The following is a 23,421-nucleotide window of genomic DNA, read 5'->3' on the forward strand; positions in this document are numbered from 1 at the left end:
GCGGCGCCAGAAGCATCGTCCGTGCAATGGACTGCGCGGCCCACTGCCTGAGGTACGAAGGCGACGAGAGGAAAGGGTGCGTAATTGCCTGCAAGTGGGAGCTCCGGGTCGCCGGCGGCTGGGAAAAGACGGTGGCCAAAGTACTTCCGGCGGTGTAATGGCGACCGGGGCGTTTCTCTGCCTTGATTGTGTTCCAGAGTGTGCTTTGACCTTTGAGTAACTAGATGCGGCAATGGCGCAAAGGGCGAGAGGGAGACAACTATTGTGAGAATATTCAGACACTCAAGTCTTTACTACTGGTACATCGATGCTTAGTTACAGTGTGGTACACGCAGGAAGTAGATAGGAAGGGATACATTATTAGATTATGAAAACCAAACGTGGCCAACATTGCCGCATCCTCTGCTTGGAAGCCGCCTTTTCTCACCGGATCTAACATAGATACATGATCACAAAAGGAAGCAAGACCATCATATAAAATGCTCTACTTACTCATTCAGGTTAGTGATCAGGTAGCCGGAACCGCAAAGTATAATAGCGCTCGACGGACAATAAAAATAGGTGTTGCTCCTCGTCTCCTCCTGAGTCTGGATCGAGGCCTCGCTCCTCTCTTCTCTTGAATGACAGCTTGAAGGAAAGGACACACAAAAGTGCAGTCCTATACATTGATTAACCTGACAGAAAACAGAGACAAATGTAGATATGGTTATCTATTATGCCGCTGATAAAAAAAGTAAAACACTAAACAGAGACAAATAGAAGAATAGTGAGGACTGGAGTAACCTCTACATAATAATTCAGATTGCATTACTGAACATATGAATGACAGAGAGCCCAAAGAAATTGGCTTTATCAGGTATATGAATGACATTACAGAGAGAATTACCAAATTATCAGGTTATCAGGTAAGTGACATGATAGAAAGAAGAAGGTGCTCCATGCTTGTTGCTTGAAACTCCATCAACTACCAGTGCATACACTACATAGGTTAATAATAAACTAATCCTTGAATTCCTCTCTCGTTATATTATCACTGGACACATACTTTTTTGTGTGGCTAGTGGATGCTGGAATTTTGCTACTGCGACGCTGCAAATCTTGTTTTGTTTTTACTGAAGGACCTTATTATGGTTTGAAATGTAGTAGTATAGTACTTCGCTAGTTAGCATCCTCTCCTCTCCTCTCAAGAGAAAAAAGAGAAGAAATGGATAGGTGTCTCAACTGGACATCTCAAGAGGATCTGGCCACCACGCTTAAATCAAACAGAGTGGAAGTGAAAACAAAACAAAAAACCTTAATCGGCCTAGAACCAGACAGACTTAACACAGAGGTTAGAGAGGTGAAAGGGACCTTGATGAGCACAAGAGCGGTTTTGGCTGTCAGCGGTGGGGAATGAGCTTTCTTTGGCTGTCAGCGTCATCCTGGTGGCTGGCCGCTGTAGCTCCAACCCAACCTTGACCCAACAGAGATGAGACGTGGTCAGGGTGGGAGGGGGCAGACCATGATGATGCTGTTGCTGCTTGTCACAGACCGAGTTGATGAGCACTCCGCTGCTGCATGGACCAATGATTTTATGGGCCCAATGGCAGCCACCCGGTAAAGCAGTTAAAGTTGTAACAAAAGATAGGAGTGAATAGTAAAAATCGAGGGTGAAAAACGATCGAAGAAGCTGATCGAACGGCCAGCGATCGTGCGCGCGCGAAGGCCCCCAGAACGGCGGGTTGCCCACCAGCGTTTATATGTTCTATGAAACTCATGGATCTCCGTAACTACAGGTTTAGGAATAACAAATCAATGAAGAAGCTTATTGTATAAGCCTACTAAATTTGCCAACAATATGTAACCAAAAGTAGTTATCTGCACAAAACAGGGTTGCATACTTTCTCCAGGTCTAGTTTTCACAAATAAGTTCCTACTGGATACAGCTACTAACTGAAGTAAAATCAAGCATGTATGTGCTCTGACTATCACAACTTTCAGTAAAGTAAGTAACTAACTATTGAGCAAAATGTATAGTGCTCCATGTTAGGTAGGGAGACGAACACAAGTAGCAGAGTATATGCACCTTGAACATGTTGAAGTTTTGCTTTGGTCTCCCCCTCAAGGCCAGCCAAATAAACCTCTGTGCCTCCTCCATGCCAATATGAACCGGCCCTATAAGGCAGAGATTTTCGTAAACTGAAAGAATGAACATCATTAAACTGTCTTCAGGAGTAACTGAGCTGATCTGCAGGCCCTATAAGAACTAACGGGAATGACACGAGAACAGTATGGTATAGAAATAGAAGACCTGGGCAAGAAGTAATGGAAAAATACGAACCTATATTATACATACTATTACAGTTCGATATGAAGATTCTCAAGAGAAATGTGTAAACTAAGCCAATTAAAAAATGACTGCATACACATATACAGATTTTTAGGAGAAATGTGTAAACTAAAACACCTAACAAATATTTGAATCATGTATACGCAAAGCACATTGCTAGCACGACCCACCATGCAAACGATCATCATAAATACTTGTGAATCTGTTTCAGACCATACCAACAGAACTGGATAGCAAGATGATCAGGGTAAACAAATTACCTACGGAACCATGTATGCTTGTGCAGCTAATCAGACATCTCTCTAAAATAGATCAGTGAAGATAATTTGCTCATAGAATCATGTATGCTTATGCAACTAACCCCTTTAGTAAGGACAGATGACCTGACGTGTCCATTTGAGAAGATCAAGTTCAGAGAAACAATAATGTTCATTTGGGATTGGGCATAATAATCGCTTCAACTTTGAAACTCAAAACCAAGGTACCGATTAACATCCTACACACACACACACACACACATGCGCGTGCGCGCACGCACGCACACATGATTGGATAAAGCGCCATCAGAAGATTGGTAAATGAGCCAATTGATTGTAACAGATAAATAGACAACTAAATTTCATGGCTTTGTAAACAAATAAGGATGATATAGACTAATCGTCACACAAGAAAGCTGCAATTTTAGATGCCCTAAGTCGAGGGCTTGTTCATGGAACAAATGAGTAGGTGAGAAGCGTGTGAATCTGACCATCCAAATGCCTGTGCTTCCTGAGACCTACCTCCTAAATACAACACAGAAATTCATCAGAAAATTCGCAAACTCTGCGGTAGCAAAAAATGCAGCAAGCTGAGGAGAAAGAAAACAAAGCTCAAAACTTGGTGTGGGAAATCTCATGGTGCTGATGATGACGGCTGCGCGTTCCTCTGATCCATGCCCTACAAACACAGAATCAGCACAGATCCGCCGAGGCAAATCAGACGAGGGAAGCAGGTAATGGTGGAAGTGGCTTACCGTTGCGGTGAAGACCGAGGAGGAAGGCGAGGGGGAGAAGGACAGAGCAAATGACCAGCGCCGCGACGGCGGCCGCCATGCCGGTGCAGAGGCGTTTGACCCAATTTTCTGATTATGCTTTTGGTTATCCAATCCAAGTTTTAATTCAACACTCAGTAGCTCGCATCGCCCTTCTACTATAATTTCTTCATGGCCCTTCTACTCCTGTATCCAACGTCCATCTATAAGGAATCAAACACAAGGAACTGCAAGTCCTGTTGTAATTAGTTCTCCTCTTTTTCCGGACATAATTTTAGTTCCTATTAGGAAACCACAATGTGCCTAATCCAAAATTACTTCTACAGGTACGAACAATAATTAGTAAATTAATCGTGTCCAACATCTAACTGATCCACATATTTTCACAAAAGCACAATTAGAGATTACAGAGGATTTTACCCTTGAAGCGGACCTGTTCTTTTGCTCCCTTTTTGCTTCTTAGGGGCTACACGGAGCATCTCCTTAGCTTTCTTCTGCTCGCCTTGCAGGGCATCATTGGTGTACTTTCTCGGCCACTCCTTCTCTAGCACCACTCACTTCAGTCTACTTCTCATCAGTGAGCGGCACATGTGAGACAAAGTCTATCATCATTTTCAGTGATTGTTCCAACAGAAACCTGCGTGCACAATTATACATAAGAGACAGTGTCGCCACAGTATTACATGGCAAAGGGGTTGAACCTGATAATAACTGATGATCCACCAACCTGCAACCTTCAAAGTCCGGCTTCAGCTGCAGCCTCTGTACACTTTGCCTGAAGTTATCTTGCATACTTACTTCCTGAAACAAGCCTAAAATGGTCACCAGAAGATAATAATTGTGAGCATCTGTATCTTTTTCTGTCGCAAGCTTGGCAGTGTTTTTCCTAAGCTTATTAGGTGCCCAAGAACATAGAACAACACGTACTTTCATACTGCATTCAGAATTTGTGTATCCTGATAGTCTTTTAGATCTCTGAACAGAGCTAACATATATTGAAAAACCGTGGAACTTTAAACAGTCTGATCAAGTAACCAACTTCTCCTAATTCCATAGCGAGGTGGACCAATTCGCCTGGACAGACAGAAAACAAATTATGGATAACAGTAGAGATCTTAGGGCCTTTAGGTGTTCCTTCTGTTGATCTATAGACACAGGGAGAACATCCAACTTTCAAGCAAGGGTCAGCTCTAAAAATTGGGTTCACCACCGGCCTATTTGCAGCACCTAGCTTTATCTCCTCTTGCTATTTCTGAATGCAGTGTGATATTATTATGACTACAGTTTAGATTGGCTGAAACAAAGAAAGCTAAGACCAGACAAAACTATAAAATTATTATGTGGTTGTTCAGGCAAAGACAAACATGAATGTGTAGGACAGTACACTACTAGGAAAAGGGCTACTAATGGCGCACCGGTTTTGCCTACTAATGGCGCATCAATCAGTGCCATTAGTATCACGCCACTAGTATTTTTTACTAATGGCGCACCACTGATGCGCCATTAGTATCTGGTATACTAATGGCGCACCACTGGTGCGCCAATAGTATAGGCCACGGTGCGCCATTAGTATAGGCCACCGGTGCGCCATTAGTATTTTTGAATTTTGAAGGCGGGAAAATAATAGTGATGCACCGTCTAACCCCCACCGTGCGCCATTGCTATTTTTGAATTTTGAATTTGGATCTAGATCGTGATTTTTTTGCCCATTTTTTGCTTGTATTTTTGCTCGTTTTTTGGCACGATATTTTTTCAAATTTTGTTCCTGTTTTTGGATTTTGTACGTTCTTTTGCCGTGTTCTTTTGCCGGAGAGGAGTTCGCCGGAGAGGAGGAGGAGGAGGAGGTTACCGGAGAGGCGCTCGCCTACATCGCCGGAGAGGAGGAGGAAGAGGAGTTCGCCGGAGAGGAGGAGGAGGAGGTCGCCGGAGAGGAGTTCACCGGAGCATCGGAGAGGAGGAAGGAGAAACCATGAGGGGATGGGAGAAGAGGAGGGAGGAGGAGCTCACCGGAGAGGAGGGAGGAAAAACCGTGAGGGGAGGGGAGGGGAGGGGAGGAGAGGAGGGAGGAGGAGGTCGCCAGAGAGAAGGAGGATGAGGTCGCCGGAGAGGAGGAGGGTAGTATGGTGGAGGAAAGAAGGGAAGATGGAGTGGAGGAGAGGAGGAGATGGAGTGGAGAAGAATGAAGAGGTAAGGAGGAGAGGACCACGCCCAGCCATATATACGGCATAGTAATGGCGCACCGCGGGCAGGTGCGCCATTACTAACTTTTTTTTATTTTTTTGATTTATTTTGAATTTTGAAGACGGGAAGATACTAATGGCGCACCATGGGCAGGTGCGCCATTAGTATTTTTTTTTTATTTTTTGACTTATTTTGAATTTTGAAGGCGGGAAGATAGTAATGGCGCACCATGGATGGGTGCGCCATTAGTAAGTTTGAATTTTTTGAATTTTTTTGCCTCTCCAGATTTTAAAAGCTCCATATCTTTTTTTCTGTTAGGTTTTTGACGATTTTGAAAATGTTTAGCGGGTTAAATTCGGATGTAACTTTTCGAGTAGATGATTTTTCATATAAAAAACTTTTTCATCCGAGTTCGTACGCAAAAGTTATGCTCATTTTACAAATTCTCGAGAGATTTCGCAAATAAAGTTGAAATTCATATTTGTAAATTTTCACAACAACTAGACCACATATCACATGAGAAACTTATTTTCTTTTTTTTTGACATTATCATCATTTTTTTAATTTTTTTTAAACTGAAAAGGCGGTCCACGCGGGGGGGGGGGGGGTGAACTAGTAATGGCGCACCACTCCCACGGTGCGCCGTTAGTAGTTTTGAAAAAAAATTACTACTAATGACGCACCGTGGGAGTGGTGCGCCATTACTAGTTACTAGTAATGGCGCACCACTCCCACGGTGCGCCATTAGTAGTTTTGAAAAAATAAAAATAAAATTACTAATGGCGCATCATGGATGTGGTGTGCCATTAGTATTTGGACACTAATAGCGCACCAACACATGATGCGCCATTAGTATATAGTAATGGCGCATCACATGTCTGGTGCGCCATTAGTGTCAATTTCATCTATAGTCCTTTTTCTAGTAGTGGTAACTTGCTAAGGGTATAACAAAAATGATAGAAGAAGAAGCCACAAACTTTAGACATGGTGGAGATGCAAAGCTAACCAGGCAATGGAGGGAACATGCTTCCTCTTCTCCGTTGAATCCATCACCATACGGCTAGGTGAGGAGCTGCCGCTTGCATCTTCCGCTTTCGCTGAGCGAGATGAGAGGCTGCTGAAAGAAACCTGCAAAATCATCCAAACCAACAAAGATGATTTTAGGACGAGACCCCTTGCATCACCTGCCTTTATCCAAGCTCTAATGATAGACATACGCTTCTGGTCCTTGTAGAAGCCATGGGGACCAAATATCATCTGCAACAATAGCTCAGAAGAGTCAGAACCTGCGAGCGCAGCGGCGACGACGGGGCTGGCGGATCTGCGAGCACCATGGCCATGGCCGTCACCTGACCCGCTCGCTCTCCATCTTCTCTTCCCTTCCCGTCGCCTGACCCGCTCGCTCTTCCTCTTCTTTTCCCTTCCCTTCTCTTCTAAAAACAGGAGGGGGGAGGTTGCGGGCGGAGGCTGGCCGGGTGGAGGAGGTGCGGCGGCGGCAGGAGAGGCGGGCGTGGTCGGGAGAGAAAGAAGAGGGGCGCGGTCGAGAGAGAGAGCAGAGGGGCGCGGTCGGGAGAGAGAGGAGAGGGGCGCGGCGCGAGTGCGGGATGGGCGGAAGGGTAGGTTACCTCCACCGGAGCAGCTGCCTTTTATACACCCGTATGCGAAATGACGAAAATGCCCTTGACGGGGCATGGAATTAACGGGCGATGGCACCAGAGTTTATAGGGCGACGTGGATAGCTCGGTCCTGCCTAGCAGTTCTTCAAGGTTTATATGTTCAATGTCATAGTTCGACCACGTTGATGTCGGCGTCGGAATGTGCGTGCTATTTAGAGCTACGGTGCACCGGCCGTGGCCAGCGGCCCGTTTGTCGCGCGGCGGCATGTCCTCCTCCGACGGCGTCGTGGCCCCATATATACCATGCGCGGCCGGCGGGATGCTCTGCTCCTCGTGCCGGGGTGGCCTTGGGCAGATGTGCGGCTCCCAGATCTCGCACGGACGGCAGTGCGCGCGGTTCCTGGCATGGCCATCGTGTTGCTGCCGGATCCGGCCGCCCTTGTGGTGGCCGGCGCGGCCTGGGTGGCTTGCTGGCTCCTGGCGCGCTGATGGAACTGCAAGTGCGTGCCGTCGGGAAGCCCTTCCGTGGCGGTGGCGCCGTCGATGTGTGGGGCTGCTGCGGCACGTTCGGCGGTGGCAAGGAGGGTCTGGTCCGACGCCTTTTAGCGGAGCTCTGGAGTGCTCTCGATGCGGCGGTGGATGGCCGAGTGCAGGTTTGATCCGTTTCAGCGGAGGCTTGCCACCGCCCGGGAGTTCTTTTGACACAGTATGGACAGAAATGCTCCTACGTATGAATATCCTTTTCTGAGAATCCGGTGAAGAGAAAATTATAAAAAAATACTTAAAAAATTCAAAAAAAATCCGATTTTTACATGGAATATAATTTGGTGCGTAAGATGGTCTTCAAATTTTAGATCATTTGGACATCTGAGTAGCTCTTGACAAAAAAAATGAATTTAGGGTCTCTTATACAATATTTAATGTTCATGAGTTTTTTTTAACACACTACAGAAACAAACACTCGTACCGTACGCACATACAGTTGGATCAGTTATACTATAATTCTAAAATAAATACTCTGACTGGTTGTAATGGTAGTATCATAGCTAGTATCATGCATGCCAACTAGGCAATTTTAATGAGATGTCATAGCATTAAGTAGTTGTTTGGATAATGGAGATAAGCGATAAGATTATAGAAAATGCGTTTTCAGCTGATTTCTAAGAAAACCAGTTTTATCTACTATTTTGTGAATAACCGGTTTATAGAAAACTATGTTTGGTAAGCTCAGCTGCTGGTTGTGGATGACGACAACGTCTTTCATCTGGGGGCTGGCCGTGAGCGCACGGCAGCAGCCGCTTTCCGTCGACGACTCGCCGCGCACGGACGACGGCATCGACCGCTTCTTCTTGACGACTCCGGCGTACGCGCATGGCGGTAGCTACTTCCCCTCGCCAACACGGCACGCGCACGGCAGTGAACGCTTCCACTTACCCCGCACGAACGGCGGCATCCGCTTCCATGGACATACAGGCCGACGGTAGAGAGCTGATGCTCAGGGTCAATTTGCATGCACGCCGGCCATCCAAGCTCCCGATGAATGTAAAATTAGCGCTAATGGATTTGTTGCGAAAAAAATGGAACTGGAAAAAATCAGTTGCGGTGGGTTTCTACGATCGTGTTTTCCCAAAAACAACTATTAGTCATTTTTCACAAAACGCAGATTCCTGGTTTTGTGGAAACCAAATTCTGCTTATCCATGTTTTTGGTGGAAAGCCCAAACATAGTTTTAGTTTGTTAGGCGGTTATGTGAGTCTGCGGAAAACTAATACTGGTAAAACTGTGTATCCAAACAAGGCCTAAATGAAGAAAGAGAAGGTGTAGTATTATATCATGATACCGTATCATAATAAATGTTATGTTACTTTGTATCATGCATGACAATAAATAGAGTATTACATGATACTAATATATGATATTATGCATTAGGAAGATAGTATCATACACTAGTATCATATGCATGATACTAGTATATGATACTCCTCATTACAACCAGCCTAAAATGTGGAATGCTCGCACCAACCCAATGGCACGCTACCTTGTGAAGCTGTGAGGCCCGAGGTGAAAATCCGAGTTGTGCTATTCCCTTCAATCTAAATTAATTGACTCAACCTCTATCCAATGTTCATGTACATTTATGCTGTTTAGAGGCTGAGTCAATTAATTCAGATTTGAGGGGGAGCAAAATTCCTTTCACTGATGGAAATATGTCCAGAGATGTTTTCGGAAAGAACATGTATTGATCAGCCCAAATCGCAAAAGAACAGCTAGATCATTTGTCCTTTTCTTTGTACAGGTATCAATCTGGTAACATTACATCAACGTCACCTTCTCCTGTGACGCTAACAAAATCAGCACACCTATGCCTAACAGAACACCACAACGGTATCACACAAGCTCTCATGTACACATCATCTTCGCCGAGAAAAAGGCGACAATGGTAAAGAAATCAACAATCTTCAGTCAATCCATCAACTCCAAAACCAATAAGAAGCATCTAGCCTTTCACAGATCTCACGGTATGTACATCATTGCCTGTTAAGATAATTAAGAAGAAGTACTTATTGAAATGAGCAAATAAAAACCTGATAAAAGAAAAGAACGCTCTTTAGGGAGTTTGTGTCCTCCACATGATGCAATTCAAGGTGGTATGGAGTAGTAGTAACAAGCATACGTTTCACACACGAGGGCCTTTTTGATTCAAACGATTCTCATAGAAATTTGAGAGGATTAGAGTGTTTAGGAATTTTTCCTACATTGGTCGTTTGATTCATATGATTGAATTCTATAAAAATTCATATGTACTACGTTTCATAGGATTTTTAGCATCCACTCAAATGTCTTGATAAGAATCATTTTCTTTTTTTGTGATGCTATCGAACAAACCAAAATCCTATAAGATCCAGATGGTCATGACATTACAATCATATTTCTGCAAATCAAAGAGACCATGAATAGAAGAGAGAGAGAGAGAGAGAGAGAGAGAGAGAGAGAGAGAAATACATAACACGCCTCTTGTAGTGATTAATTTGGACAAATAATATTCTCGGGTATTTCTTTGAAAACAAATGGTCAAAAGAAGTACAGTTGACTCACCGTCACAAATTTCAGTGTCAATAGTAAATTGGCCATGGTAAAAATACTCTGCAATATTTCTTCAGGACAGCAAGAACAGAAAGCCGATCTTGTTTCAGCATTGTCTCATAGGGACGTCTTTTATTACAAAAATAACTGTCAAAAAAGTGAAGGAATGGAAATTGGGAGGGAAAAGCTTTGACGTCTACCACAGCGGGTTGCGTTGCTTATACAGTAGAAAAACTGCTAGAACGAAAACGAGGAAGCACCTAAATAGTGACATGGATGCAGCAACCTTGGCCAAGGGCCTAGCAAGCAGAGCAGAGGAGATCATGGCACATACCTCAATGAAATGGTTCATCAGAAGCTCACTCTGTGGCAGAGCCACCGGCCCCTTGGAAGAAGAACTGCCTACTTCTCTGATGGAGTGTTTCTTGCCTCCATGAACAACATTCTGTTGCTTGCTGATGCCCATGGGCCTCATGGCGTCGAGCTTTGCGCAGATCTCGGCCAGCACGTGCATCTGCGCGTCGCCTCTGGACATGCTGGTTTCCCTCATTCTGCCGAGCTCGGTCGCGAGGGTCTGCACGCTGGATTTGATCTCATCAATGCCGGCTCCCAGATCGGCAATGGCGCCGTTTGCGTGCTCGTCTCCTGGATTGGGGCCGTTGCAGTCACCGCGCCGCGTCGACGACGAGATCACGTCGTCTTCTTCGGAGATTATCTCCGGCGACGACCTCCTGCTGGATCTCGGAGGGGCATGGGACGCGACGCTCTCCGGCGCCTCAAACTTGTCGTGGACATTGGGCATGGCGCATTGCGCCGAGTAGCTCGGCGCCCGCGGGAGACGGTGGGAGGACGACCGGTGCAGCCTCGGCGGCAACGCCTGGTGGCTCACGTTGGACCGCACCCACTCCTTCTCCCTCCGGATCACCTCCCCGATGTCCGACACCGTCCTCGCCGGCCTGCTGTTGCCGACGCTCTCGGCGGCATCGAAATCCGAGGACAGCTCCTCGAGCCGCGCCGCCGGGAGAGAGGCGTTCCTCCCCGAGGACACGTCTTTCTGGGCCAGCCTCCTTAGCCAGGGGAGGTCGACGACGCCGTCCCGGCCGGGGGGCGGCGCGTGGGGACCGTTGCTGCCGCAGACGACCAGCAGGCGGTTCTTGAGGGAGGTGATGTCCATCTCCTGGCTGAAGACGACGGCCTTGAGGAAGGCCAGGGAGTCCTCGTCGTGCAGGATCCTCTCCTCCGCCACCCGCCGGAACTGGTCGGCCTCCATTCGCACCGCCGCCTTCTCGCCCTGCAGCCGCAGGATCATGGCCAGCGCCTCGTCGGCCCCCGACGACGCCGCCTGCCTCTCCTCCTCCAGCTCGGCCTTGAGCATCTCGACGGCAAGACTCTGCCGCCGCAGAGCCTCCCGCAACGCCGCCATTTCGCCTTCGTCTTCGTCATCTCCGGCCATGGCGCAGGGCGATTAGATCAAGCAACAACGAGGAACCTATGCACACCTCTGGAAATTAACTACCAAATCCGTGAAAAATCAGAAGAATGATTCACACAGATATTTTCAGATAGCAGAGATCTTGCTTCGAGTTGATTCGTTGGGATTGGGCATGACTCAACACCAAGAAAAGGAACTTGACAAGTCGGCCATGAAAGGGAAAGGAGAGGAGAAATGAAGGATGAGGAACACAACACCTACCTGACAGGGATCTTCTTGTAGCCACAGCATCCGGCTTCTCTCCAGGATTAAAGTGGCAATAATTGAGGGCTTTAAGCTGGCGTTGAATTAAGCATTGGATTGGCTGTCATTATCAAGAACAAGGCTGTAGTGCCAAAGAGTGGCCTCCATCCATTTGGTAACAGTACGTATTAAATTCGTCGTCGACCACTTTTCTTTCCAATTTGAATATTTCTTTATTCAATTCAATTAGCAATTTCCATATCCTGCCGACTTGGTTTTTGTTTTTGGTACCTACCTGCCGACTTGTGTCGAGAAAAGAAAAGAAAAGAAGGCAGCGATCCTAGTCAACCTTGTAATGTGGGCCCTAGATGGCCGTCCATAATTCGGTTCGGCGTCTTGTGATGGGCTTCGTTTTTGTTCGACACGGAGAATGACAGTTTTCTAAACGACCGGCGGGAAGAAGCCGCCGCGGGCTGGGCGGCGGAGCACCGACAGCCGACCATTGGCGAGTCAAGAGCAGCCAGGTGGAGGCGCGTATCATTTTGTTTTATTTTCCTTTTCTTAAACAACAGATGGGCCTGACGGACCCACAGAGCTTCATCAATATATTTGAAGGACTCATAAGAATTAAAAATTACAACCGAGTCCCTGAAATATGTGACAAGGACCTTGGAAGAAGATCTAGTGTTCCAATTGGGTCCAAACGACCTCAACTCAGATGCGGCTCTACTGTTGCCGGGGACAAACCACTTGGGATATCAAAGCCGCCAACATAAGTTGATGCCGAAAGCAGTATATGGACTTAGGTTTTAGCCGGAGTACCTTCCTATCGGCAACATCCAAGCCAATAGGAATGAATGAAGCAACTGTCAACAAGAACGTTGCAGTTTCCGTCGCCCGCCTTCAACCAGAAGAATAGTCGGCGTGTTGTCAAAATTCGGCGGGCACTCCATCGCCTATGCTTCGTGGTGGGTGTCGTAGCTTCTTCACGACAAACGCCCATGATGATGCAACTCTACTCGTTCGCCAAACACTTGCCTAGATCACTAATTAGATTAGCTTCAAAAAAGCTTTGACTAGCATTCTAGTTAAAATATTTACAAGTATATTGAATAAGAGAGGTGAAAGGGGATCCCCCCTACCTCAGATGTTCTCCAGTTAAGAAAAAAAATGCTTTCAGTATTGTTAAGTTAGACTCCAACAAAGCCACCATGAATAATATTGTCTATCTATTGCTTCCTTTTAAGACCAAATCCTCTGCTATGCAACGGCTGATCTAAGAACTCCCCTTATTCACCTCCATCACCTTGATGGCCAACAAAGCCAAGGAAGAATAAAGGCTCCTACTCAAGAGCAAAGACAAGCTCGGACTTACTGAAGGAGCACTGCCCTATCTAGTTCTCGTCGTCACCTTCCATGCTAAAACGTAATAATGTGTTATATTTGGCTTTGGCAACATTGTGGATGCTTTAAGGGCTCACAAAATGTCCATATTCGGCGAATAGCGGTTTCATTCGGAGAGGTCCTTCCGAGCGCCTTAAGCGCCATCTAGCAAGCTGGCGCTCGCGTGCATGTAAGCGGGTCGCGGCCCAACTTCGTGCAAATTGCTCGCTCCCTCGCCGGCTCACTTCACCCATTAGTTTTTTTCTACAATTGATCTTGTAGGAAAAAATTCATAAGATCTTATTAACATCGTTGAAGAAAATCATGAAATACTTTTTTATGTTTAAAAAAAAGATCATCAAGTCAAGGAAAGTTCATGAATTGGAAAAATGTTGCGAATTTTAAAAAGTTCATAAACTAAAAAAGTTAAAAATGAGAAAATTACTCATGAACTCAAAAAATTCATAATTTTAAAAGGTTCATAAATTTTGAAAAACTTTTGAAAATGGAAAAGGTTCATGAAGATGTTTTTTTTAAATACTAAATTTGGAAAAAGATAATTTAAATATAGTTTTAAAATTAAGAAATGTGTTCGAAAAATATATTCCGAAAATTATAAAATTCATAATTTAACTAAAGTTTGTGAAAAATTCAAAACAAATCATGGTTTTGAACTTTTTCGTGATTTAAAAAAACAATGTTCAATTTTTATAACAAAAAAAAGGAGAAGGAAAAACAAACAAAAAAACAGCCAATTAACTGGTGGAAACCTTTTAGAAGGTTCGCAAAACCGGTGGGCCGAAAGAATGGGCGGGCAGCCCATACACCATGGAACGACTGAGGAGGTGTGTGCGCCCGCTACTATATATAGTTTATTTGTCTCAAAAAAAAATACTATATATAGTTTATTTGGCGCTTAGGATTCGGGTTTCACATTTGTTGCCAACTAGGAGAGAGAGGACGTGTGTCCAAGCGAATCCACTAGTGAAGGGTTATCTCTAGCAAAGGACAGTCCCCATCTTCTCACACACTGACAAGTGGCGCATTGTTTGTGCGTCACTTATCGCAACCTGAGAGTTTTTTTTTTATTTTTTGTACATTCATTTATTCATAATGTTTTATATCTTGAACCGTGCATCTAAGTCCTGCACCGTTTTCATCGTTGGATCTCTCATGTCAAGATTTTTGAAATTAGATCCCACACTAATAGGTTTCGACGATTTTTTTTGACAAACAAACCTAATACCGAGAAAACTAGAAACAAAAAGAAAGAATACCAAAAAAACTAGCAACTAAAAAATGAATAGGAAAGAAATAAAAACCAAATCCGCAAGAAAAGTTGCGTTTTTTTCACTTTTTTTCTAATTCTTGCCAAAACAAATTTGTACTCGCGCGAGAAGCGTAGAAGCAAATTGTGCTTCTTGTGAAAGCATTGATTTTTCTTTTTTTTCGAGAAGCACGGTTGTGTACCATATGGAAGCAATTCTGTGATTTCACGAGAACGACTCTTGGAAGCACATATTTCTTTTGTGACAAACACAACTGAGCTTTCATGGAAGCAAATTTGTGCTTCTTGTGCAAGCACTTTTTTTCTTTTGAAGAAGCGCAACCGTGCTTGAAAAAAAGGTTAAAAAATCTCCAAAGCCTAAGAAAAACAAAGCAAAACCTGTAAAGCAAAAAAATCCCATCTAAATCCTGAAAATGCGTACAAAAATGTAAGTAAACTATAATTCAGAGAGAGAAGCCAGCACACGACACGTGACAGCGGCAGACGCATTACTTGGCACTCTTTCAAACCACAAAAGTGTCCCTTAGGTGATAACGGACCCCTAAGAGTTACATGCACAACTAAGATGTTGCCCACGAATGTCCATGGGCTTATGGGCCACCGCTGTAGTCTTAAGTTCAGATATTCTCCGAAGAAAGGAAAAGGGAAACGAGAAATGCATTGGAGCTCCGCATCTCTATATGAATATAGTACTAAAAACAAACACGAGGAAATTTTAAAGAATTCTGAAATTTTGGGATATCAAATCTGGGATACCCATGTTCAATTTTGTCGCGAATGGGTGGCCGTGGTCTTTTCTATACATAGGAATGTTTTGACTTTTTTTTACCGAGATTACCACAGGCATCCATTTTCCACGAAACTGAGCACAGGCATATAATGAAACCCACGTTTAATATCCTAAAATTACAGAATGTTTTAGAAATTTTTAATATTATTTTTAATGCTATATTCATATAGGGGTATAGCACCGAGAGCCACAAATCCTCATTCGATCGGAAATTCTGTTCTTAGTTCTTGTGAATTGGATTTCATACCGAAAGACTGCCCCTTAAGGCCTTGTACGGTTGCGTATGAATCTGAGTGGATTGAAGGGGTTTGAAGGGGATAAAGTCAAAATACGAACCAATCCTTGCCAATCCCCTCCAATCCTTTTGGGAAGAGGATTAACTGAACAAAGCCTAAAATAACAGACAAAGTCACCCACTCACAAAAGCAAACCAAAATTAAGCTACTTGCACTGAGAGCCAATCATGCTTAGCTTCATCTGAAAAGCCCCTACATTTCACCCCTCTCCACCTGTGGAAAGTGGCCCCTACATCACCCTCAACGACAAGTTAATTATTTTTTGGATTAGGTTGATCCATGACTAAGATGGAAGCACAGAAACATACTAGTACTTCTACTACGCCTCAACAAACAGGGAGTCAAACTGCCTGCCAGTGGCTACGAGGCAGACGGCGACGGTACATGCATGCGCCGGTCGTTCTCCTTCCATGGCTAGCTTCACGCCATCCGTAGGCTGAGCCAGTGGAACAGCAGCGGAGAAGGCTGCTGCTGCACCCCGCCGTCCTCCGCCTGCTCCGCGCCGAACCCTGCCGGCCTCCGCTTGTGGTACGGCGAGCCCGCGCCTGCGCCAGTGCCGACCAGCTGCTGCTGCGCCTGCGCCTGCTGCCAGTCCTGGCCGCCCGTGAGCGTGTCAGACTCCGTCGTCGACGACGAGAAGCTCTCCCCGGGGGAGCAGTGCCCGTCGCTGTACCGCTTCTTGCCGCCGCTGCCCAGGGCGAGCGTGAGCTCCAGCTCCGCCTCCTCGTCGTCGGTCGCGTCCGGGCTCAGCTGCGCCTGCGCCGCGCGAGGAGTCGCCGCCCCGTGGCTGCCGCGGCGGGTGGTGCCGGCGCCGTACTGCCACTGCTGCTCGTAGGAGCACGCGTCGAGCGCGCTCGCCCTGCGGCGGTCGTACTCGGCGCCTGGGGAGCCGTTGGGGGAGGCGGACAGGCCGCTCTGCTGGCTCTTGATCTCCCTCTTGAGGTCCCTCATCAGAAGCTTCTGAATTCTGTACAGGCGATGGAGATCGTGAACCTGCGACAACGTACACAAATCATGAGGCCGCAGTCTTCTTGAGACGGGGACGCAAAAGCAAAAAGGTTGTAGCTTCTTCATACCTGCTGCCTGAAGGTCTCCTCGTGCTTGAGCATGGCCATCTTGAGGGTGTCTTTGTCGCAGTGCATGAAGGCCTGCTCCATCGGCATTGTGGCGATCCCTTTCTTGCTCTGTTTCTTCTTCTTCTTCTTCTTCGCCGGACCTGCATGGAGAAATAGCTACAACATAAGCCTCTGCCCCAAGTGTTCCTAACCACACTACACTGTATATCGCCATACAGATATGAACTTGAACAGAAAGTGAGAATACAATGGAGCCACACAATTGGAGCTTTCGAAGTGGGATGGAGAATCGGGCACTAGATTCAGAGGGGGGAAAGGAAATAAAGGAGGGGGAAGAACAACAGTGTGCTTGGCAGGAGAATCTCTCTGCTGGAGTAACTGTATTCTGAAGCAAGTCACAACCCAAAGGAAAAAAGAAGCCTGAAAAGGGCTAAAAATGATTGAACAGAGCATTGCAGATTGATGAGCAGAGAATCGTAAGGGGAAAGAAGAGAGGGAAATGAGATGAGCTCGTTTCTCACCTATCAATTACTAGATGTCAGAGAAGTGACTCAAGAACTGAAGTGCCACTGAGCTCCAACTTCCACTCACTCGGCCCTGTTCCTCTTCTCTTCCCGCTATCGGTTTCTGATCATTGTATGGCTCCAAAGGCCACAGGCTTTCCCTTTTATACACATCAACCAGCAGACCGTCGTCTCCATCCGTCCCTCTCCCTCCCCCTCTCTCTCACACACATTCTGTTCTCTGAAGAAAGAGAGAAGGAAAAGAGAAGGGCGAGGGGAGGGGACAAGACACGAATGATGTAAGATTCCTTTCACAGTGGTGGTATTTTAACCAGGCCTGCGCTGCACTGCAGGGAGGCATGCCAAGCAACGGAGTACACTAGGACTGCAGGCCGACTAGGAGTATCTTTCTCTCTCTCTCTCTCTCTCTGGCCTGGCATTGCTCTTGCGGCATGCAGCGGCTGAGCCGAGCAGAGGGGACAGGACCAGAGGTTGAGTAAGGAACGGACCACCCACATGCATAATTTACATGCCCGACTGTGGCTGTGAGATCATGGATCTGTTGATAAGTAGAGAATTACTATCCCTGAAACGGAGGGCAAAAGATTGGACTTGTTGCTCACTGAGAGAGAGGAGCGTGATGGATGGATGGATGGATGCAAAAGCTTATTTTGGAGCCAAAATGAGTGCTCCGAGAAGCTTTTGCGATGACAGCAATACGTCACCGGGCTTTCTTTTCTTTCCTTTTTCTATTCTATCGAGATGTATGTGTAGAGTACTACTCTAGCGGTACAGCATGTCAAGCACAGCACCAGCCTTGTGTACATCTATCGTTTCGTTACGGACGGCAGGTACCGTTCTTGCTATAACGTCCGTTTTTATTTCGAAGTTACTAGGGCTTGGTACGTGCAGCAGGTGAGTAAGGCCCCACACATCCAGTACACACACTGACACACATACCGTTACTATCAACCGTAATATAAGAGCATCTATAGTCGGACTTGCAAATCCAACTTCTCAAACGTCCACGGACGCGTCCGCGTACATTGATTGGACATTCCTTAAATGTTGCGTCGCACATTCACAAATTATAAATTTCAATTCTTAAATCCATGCAATCCATTTACGTCGATTATACGATACGAACTGTCCGGATGCCAATTCGAAACAAAGCAAATCAAATCATAGTTCCACAAACCGGACATGGCAAAAAAATAAATCAATGCCCGAGCATGACGAATGGCCTCGGATCACTTGCCGGGCGCCTGCTCCGAGCGGAATGCGTCGTGCTCCAGGCGGAATGCATCTTGCTCGTCCTGCTCTGCCTGCATCCGGGCAGCCTCCTCCGCCTGCATCCGGGCCGCAGCCGCTCTCGCCGCCTCGTACTTCCTATGGTTGTTGATCTCTATCTTCTTGTCTGCAAGCCACTTCTTCGCATGCTCATCCAAGAGGGTCTCGTCCGCCAACATGATCCTCGCATTTTCCGCGTCCCGTGCGAGTTGCAGCCTCTCTTTCACAAGCTCTATGTCTCTATTGCGGCGATGTGGGTCGGGCTAGACGACATCTCCGGCGATGGATCAGGACCGGAGATGAGGATTAGGAGCAAGGATGAAGGACGGCGAGGGTTCAGACATGTGAAAGATTGGAGGGCAACGGGAGGAGGAGGCTTTGGTGAATTTGGTGCAATTTGGGATGGGGTCGGCCTGTCGGGTCTGACGTGGCGGGCACCCCATATACGTCTCATATTTAGGCTGAATATTGAGAGGGGGTGCTGGTCAGCCCCGGTGTTTGAGGCTCGTTTAGGGAGCCCGTCTGGGTTGAAAAAACGTGACCAACATATGAGGCGGGTTTAAGGCTCCGGCTGTATATGTTCTAAAAACATGTTCACTTAGAAGCAAAAGTCACTGGCCATACTCTCTTTTTTTCAAGCGTATTTTTCTCAAAGCTGATTTCGATCGATCATAGGCAGGAAGTCAGATCAGACACTTGGTGTTAACTATAGGAGATTTTCTTCCGAGAAACCCCAGCAGAATCGCTGTGATTCCGTTGAAATGCATTGTCCCTCAACACATGTACTGCAAGGTGCAGGGTGTACATACAGAAGCCCTGATTGCCCCGCAAAGGACATGTATTTGACTACTTTGACCAGACCATTGAGCTGCCGAAAGAAAAAAAATAAAATTGTTGCCCCAGTACGTTTTTTTGACCGAATTGATGCGGTCCTTGTATAGTTGATTAAGTGAGGCTGTACAGCCAGCGACAATATTTTTGATGTGGACCATCCGGTGGCCATTACCGCCAACGATCTCATTTGATTTGGGTCAAGGACTCCATGTGGTCAGAGAGTGCTTCAGGGGGGCAGGCCCAGGCCCCGGCCTAGCGACTGGTCCAGCTCCGGCCATTGTTCTTCTCAATCTCATCCTCACGCCGTACCTGAGGTACAGCCCTACCGGTGTGCTAGCCGGTAGCATCGATAATTAGGAAGGAAAGAAAGCGTTGAGACGGACAAATTGTGCGTTACCAGCGGCTTAACAGAAAGCGCCTTTTCTTTGCCTCCCCTACCTCTAGCCCGAACCATCATGTCGCGTCGCTCCATTGGACCATGCATATGCACTGGTGGTAGTAGTAGTAGTAGGGCATGCGAGCTTGATCCAAGTGCGGTTCCAAGAAAAGAAGCGCTGAGAGGGAGCCATGGCCGGCCATAGACACGAGAGTCAATAAAGCAAAGAAGTAGATGAATATTCAGCGGGCGAGCGAGTGAGTGAGTGAGCAAGGCCTCGTCCGATTGGCTGATGCGGTGGCCACCTGGGTTGGATGGTCCAGTTGGACAGTATAGCAACAGTTTTGTCTCGGATCCCCATGGTCGTGGAGGTTAGATTAGGGATGGCGGGTGCGCTTAATTCCGACGGTTTTGGGTTAGCGAAGGTAGTAGCCAGGGTGACAGGAGGTTGATGGTGGTGGTGGTCTTTTCAGCGAGCAACGGCGGTGTGGAGCGTGGGGAGGAAGCGATGAGGGCGAGCCGACAGCGGCGCACGCGCTGCCGCGAGGGGGAGGCGCACACGGGACAGCCCGTGGGACCCGCGATCTCGATGGGCCTAGAGAACATCGCTGCTGCTACTGCCTCGTGGGGCCGCCTTCCTGGACCGGGCAAGATTCTCAGTGCCGTCCGTCGTCCCGCTTCGCTTCTTCTGCTTGGAGTTCCACCGAGGAACCAGATGCGGCCACTGGCCTCGCCGGAAAATGTCAGGTGCTCCGGGAGCTTAGGCCAACTCCATCGCGTGATCCATTTCTATCTTAAATCGTTCATTTATGTTTGTTTGGGGTAAAATGAACAAATCAAACGACCCAGCGCATGGGAGCATAGGGACATTCTGTCCGGCCCATGTCCACTTATGCTGGAGGGTTGGATCGTGGATCCAACGGTCATCTGTAGCCTCTGCCTTCAAAAAGCTAGGATATTCTGCCTCCCGCTGGTGCCGGTCCGTCACGTCTCCGATGGCCTTAGGGCCATGAAGGCGAAGTGGATCTCGCCCCTTGTCGGTGGGAGGGCTATGTTTTTAGATCATTTTTCGAGCTTTGTTAGGGTTTGTGTTCTGCTGAGAAAGGTGAGACAACAGCGGCTCCTTAAAGATGGAATAAAGGTCTCCCTGCCTAGCCTCCGTTTTGGTGATGTGTCTAGCATCATTGGGTGTGGAGGTGTGTCTCCGGCGGATCTGTCTTTGGTGGATTTGCTCGGATCAGTTCATCGTTCGCCTTCATTTGTGTGTTTTCAGGTTGGATCCTTTTGATCTACACCCTTCATCTGCGACGGTTGCTGTTCTGGTGCGTTGGTTCTATGGGGTCTTAACACGACGACTTTCCGACTGTCTATTACAAAAAGGTTTGCCCGGCTCTAGCGAGGGAGGGGTGATGACGGCGGCGCGCTTTCGGCTCGCTTCAATGCTTGTAGTCGTCGCTATGTGGTTTACGAATCTGGATGTAATTTTTATTATTTCTGGTGTTTATTGTACCACTAATATTGAAGATGAATAGATTGGAAGTTTTTCTTGCAAAAAAATTATAGCCTCTACATGTCTATGTAATTACCGGAATTCTTAGGGTGTTTTCTATATTTTTCATGGGCTCTCTTGTCATTGGTTGATCTTTTTTAAGTAACTCTCAATCTATTCATCGTCTGTCATGACGGTAGAAGGAACACGAAGGAGAGCTCTCCTTTAATGTGTCTTACCAGAAAACATCGGGTGCTCACGGAGCTCACATGCTTCCATGGTACAGGTCTACAGGAGCACTTGAAGCCTAAAGCGTTGGATCGTGGATTCAATGGTTAACTCTGTAGCCTCTATATATGCCTGGAATTCCATGATTTTTAGGGTGTTTTCTGTAATTTTGCATGAGCTGTCCTTGTGATCGTTGGATCTCTGATCCAATGACCAGGTGCTCCAATGTCACAAGAGCACCTGATACCTTTCGGTGGCCTTGTCATGTTAGTTGATGCCAATGGGCATGCCTTTTTTAGGGTTTGTTTGGAACACACCCCGGACTGTTGTGCTTGTTTTTTGGCGTTCACCAGTGGCAATGGCACATGTTTGAATGAAAGCTATTTATTGAATTTGCGCCTATATTTGGTTATCTCGTTAAGTTTTTCTTCGTTGAGTGGTTGGTTAACTCGTGGCGGTGAAAATGTCCACCAAATAATACACGAGCCCTGTATTGATAGGGCTAGTATGGACGAAAACCAAATAGCTCTTATACATACTTTGATTTTAGTTGGCATGGGCAGCTCGACCAAACGATCTGAACATGAAGACAAATGGTGAGGCCGAACTCAAACTCAATTTTTGAATTTAAAGACTCGGTCTCAAAGTCCAAAATGCCTAAAAATATGGTTATACTGCAAATATGGGCCTAGAGAACATCGCTACTCTACTATCTTGTGGGGCCGCCTTCCTGGACCAGCCAAGATTCTCAGTGCCGTACGTCATCCCACTTCGCTTCTTCTGCTTGGAGTTCGACCGAGGAACCAGATGCGGCCACTGGCCTCACTTGAAAATGTCAGGTGCTTCGGGAGCTTATGCTGGAGGGTTGGATCGTGGATCCAACAGTCAGCTTTGTAGCCTCTGGATATGTGTAATTACCGGATTTCTTAGGGTGTTTTCTATATTTTTTTCATGGGCTCTTCTCTGATTGGTTGATTTTTTTACAATAACTCTGGATTTATTCATTGCATGTCATAACAGTAGAAGGAACACAAAGGACAGATCTCCTTTAATGTGTCTGACAAAAGACACCCGGTGCTCCCGCGACATACTCCGTGGTACGGGAGCACTTGAAGCGTAGAGCATTGCAGCGTGGATCCAATGGTCAGTTATGTAGCCTTTAGATTTGCCTATAATTACATGATTTCTTATGGTGTTTTATGCCATTTTGCATGAGCTACCCTTGTGGTCGTTGGATCTCCGATCCAATGCCCAGGTGCTCCAATGTCATGGGAGCAGCTGATACCTTTCGGTGCCCTTGGCATATTAGTTGATGCCAACGAGCAGGTCTCTTTTAGGGTTTGTCTGGATCATACCCGGGACTATCGTGCTTGTTTTTTGGCGTTGACCAATGGCAATGGCACATGTTTGAATGAAAGTCATTTATTGAATTTGCGCCTATATTTGGTTGGCTCCTTAAGTTTTTCTTTGTTGGGTGTCTGGTGAACTCGTGGCGGTGAAAATGTCCAACAAATAATACGTGAGCCCTGTATTGGTAGGGCTAGTATGGACAGAAACCAAACAACTTTTATACATACTTTGACTTTAGTGAGCATAGGCAGCTCGACTAGGCGATCCGAACATGAAGCCAAATGGTCACACTGAACTCAAACTTTAGTTTTGAATTTAAAGACTCGGTCTGAAAGTCCAAAATGTCTAAAAATAGGGTTATACTACAAATATGGACACAATAATGCTATTTTATATTCAAAATAAATAAATAAATAAATATTTTTAAATAGGAAAATGCCACCTTTTGTATTTTTGGTTGGACGAGGCTTGGGTTTTAATGCCCTCTCAAAGTTTGACAATATCAAATAATCGCTCAACGCCTCCCATATTTTTAGATGAACGACTTAAGGGGCTTTTGAAGACTTTAGTTAGTAATCAAGTTCATGCAGATGAACAAGCGGC

General features: G+C 46.3%; 3 protein-coding genes across 4 annotated transcripts; all 3 read right to left on the reverse strand.

Annotated features, from left to right (window-relative positions):
* Positions 1-225: 225 nt before the first annotated feature.
* LOC147972998 (uncharacterized) lies at positions 226-3,632 on the reverse strand. The gene is made up of 4 exons (XM_087524017.1): positions 3,342-3,632; positions 3,109-3,265; positions 2,066-2,178; positions 226-674 (listed from the first exon to the last, which is right to left on the reverse strand). The coding sequence occupies exons 1-4, from the start codon at positions 3,418-3,420 to the stop codon at positions 670-672; spliced, it is 354 nt and encodes a 117-aa protein (XP_087380143.1). The 5' UTR covers positions 3,421-3,632; the 3' UTR covers positions 226-669.
* A 5,796-nt stretch (positions 3,633-9,428) lies between these two features.
* LOC125510675 (uncharacterized) lies at positions 9,429-12,116 on the reverse strand. Of its 2 annotated transcripts, none has more exons than XM_048675923.2 (2): positions 10,575-11,927; positions 9,429-9,691 (listed from the first exon to the last, which is right to left on the reverse strand). In XM_048675923.2, the coding sequence occupies exons 1-2, from the start codon at positions 11,691-11,693 to the stop codon at positions 9,671-9,673; spliced, it is 1,140 nt and encodes a 379-aa protein (XP_048531880.1). In that variant the 5' UTR covers positions 11,694-11,927; the 3' UTR covers positions 9,429-9,670. The 2 variants fall into 2 exon arrangements, with proteins under 2 accessions (XP_048531880.1, XP_048531879.1); XM_048675922.2 differs by lacking the exon at positions 9,429-9,691 and adding an exon at positions 11,934-12,116 and having other exon boundaries at positions 10,270-11,729.
* Positions 12,117-15,912: 3,796 nt separating this feature from the next.
* On the reverse strand, positions 15,913-18,032 carry LOC125506001 (uncharacterized). Its single transcript, XM_048670886.2, has 3 exons — positions 17,270-18,032; positions 16,749-16,888; positions 15,913-16,665 (listed from the first exon to the last, which is right to left on the reverse strand). Exons 2-3 carry the CDS (start codon positions 16,833-16,835, stop codon positions 16,093-16,095), a joined length of 660 nt encoding a protein of 219 aa, XP_048526843.2. The 5' UTR covers positions 16,836-16,888; positions 17,270-18,032; the 3' UTR covers positions 15,913-16,092.
* Positions 18,033-23,421: the final 5,389 nt, after the last annotated feature.

This window comes from Triticum urartu, chromosome 5A (genome assembly GCF_056163025.1).
Source record: "Triticum urartu cultivar PI428250 chromosome 5A, HENAU_Tu73, whole genome shotgun sequence".
NCBI lineage: Eukaryota > Viridiplantae > Streptophyta > Magnoliopsida > Poales > Poaceae > Triticum > Triticum urartu.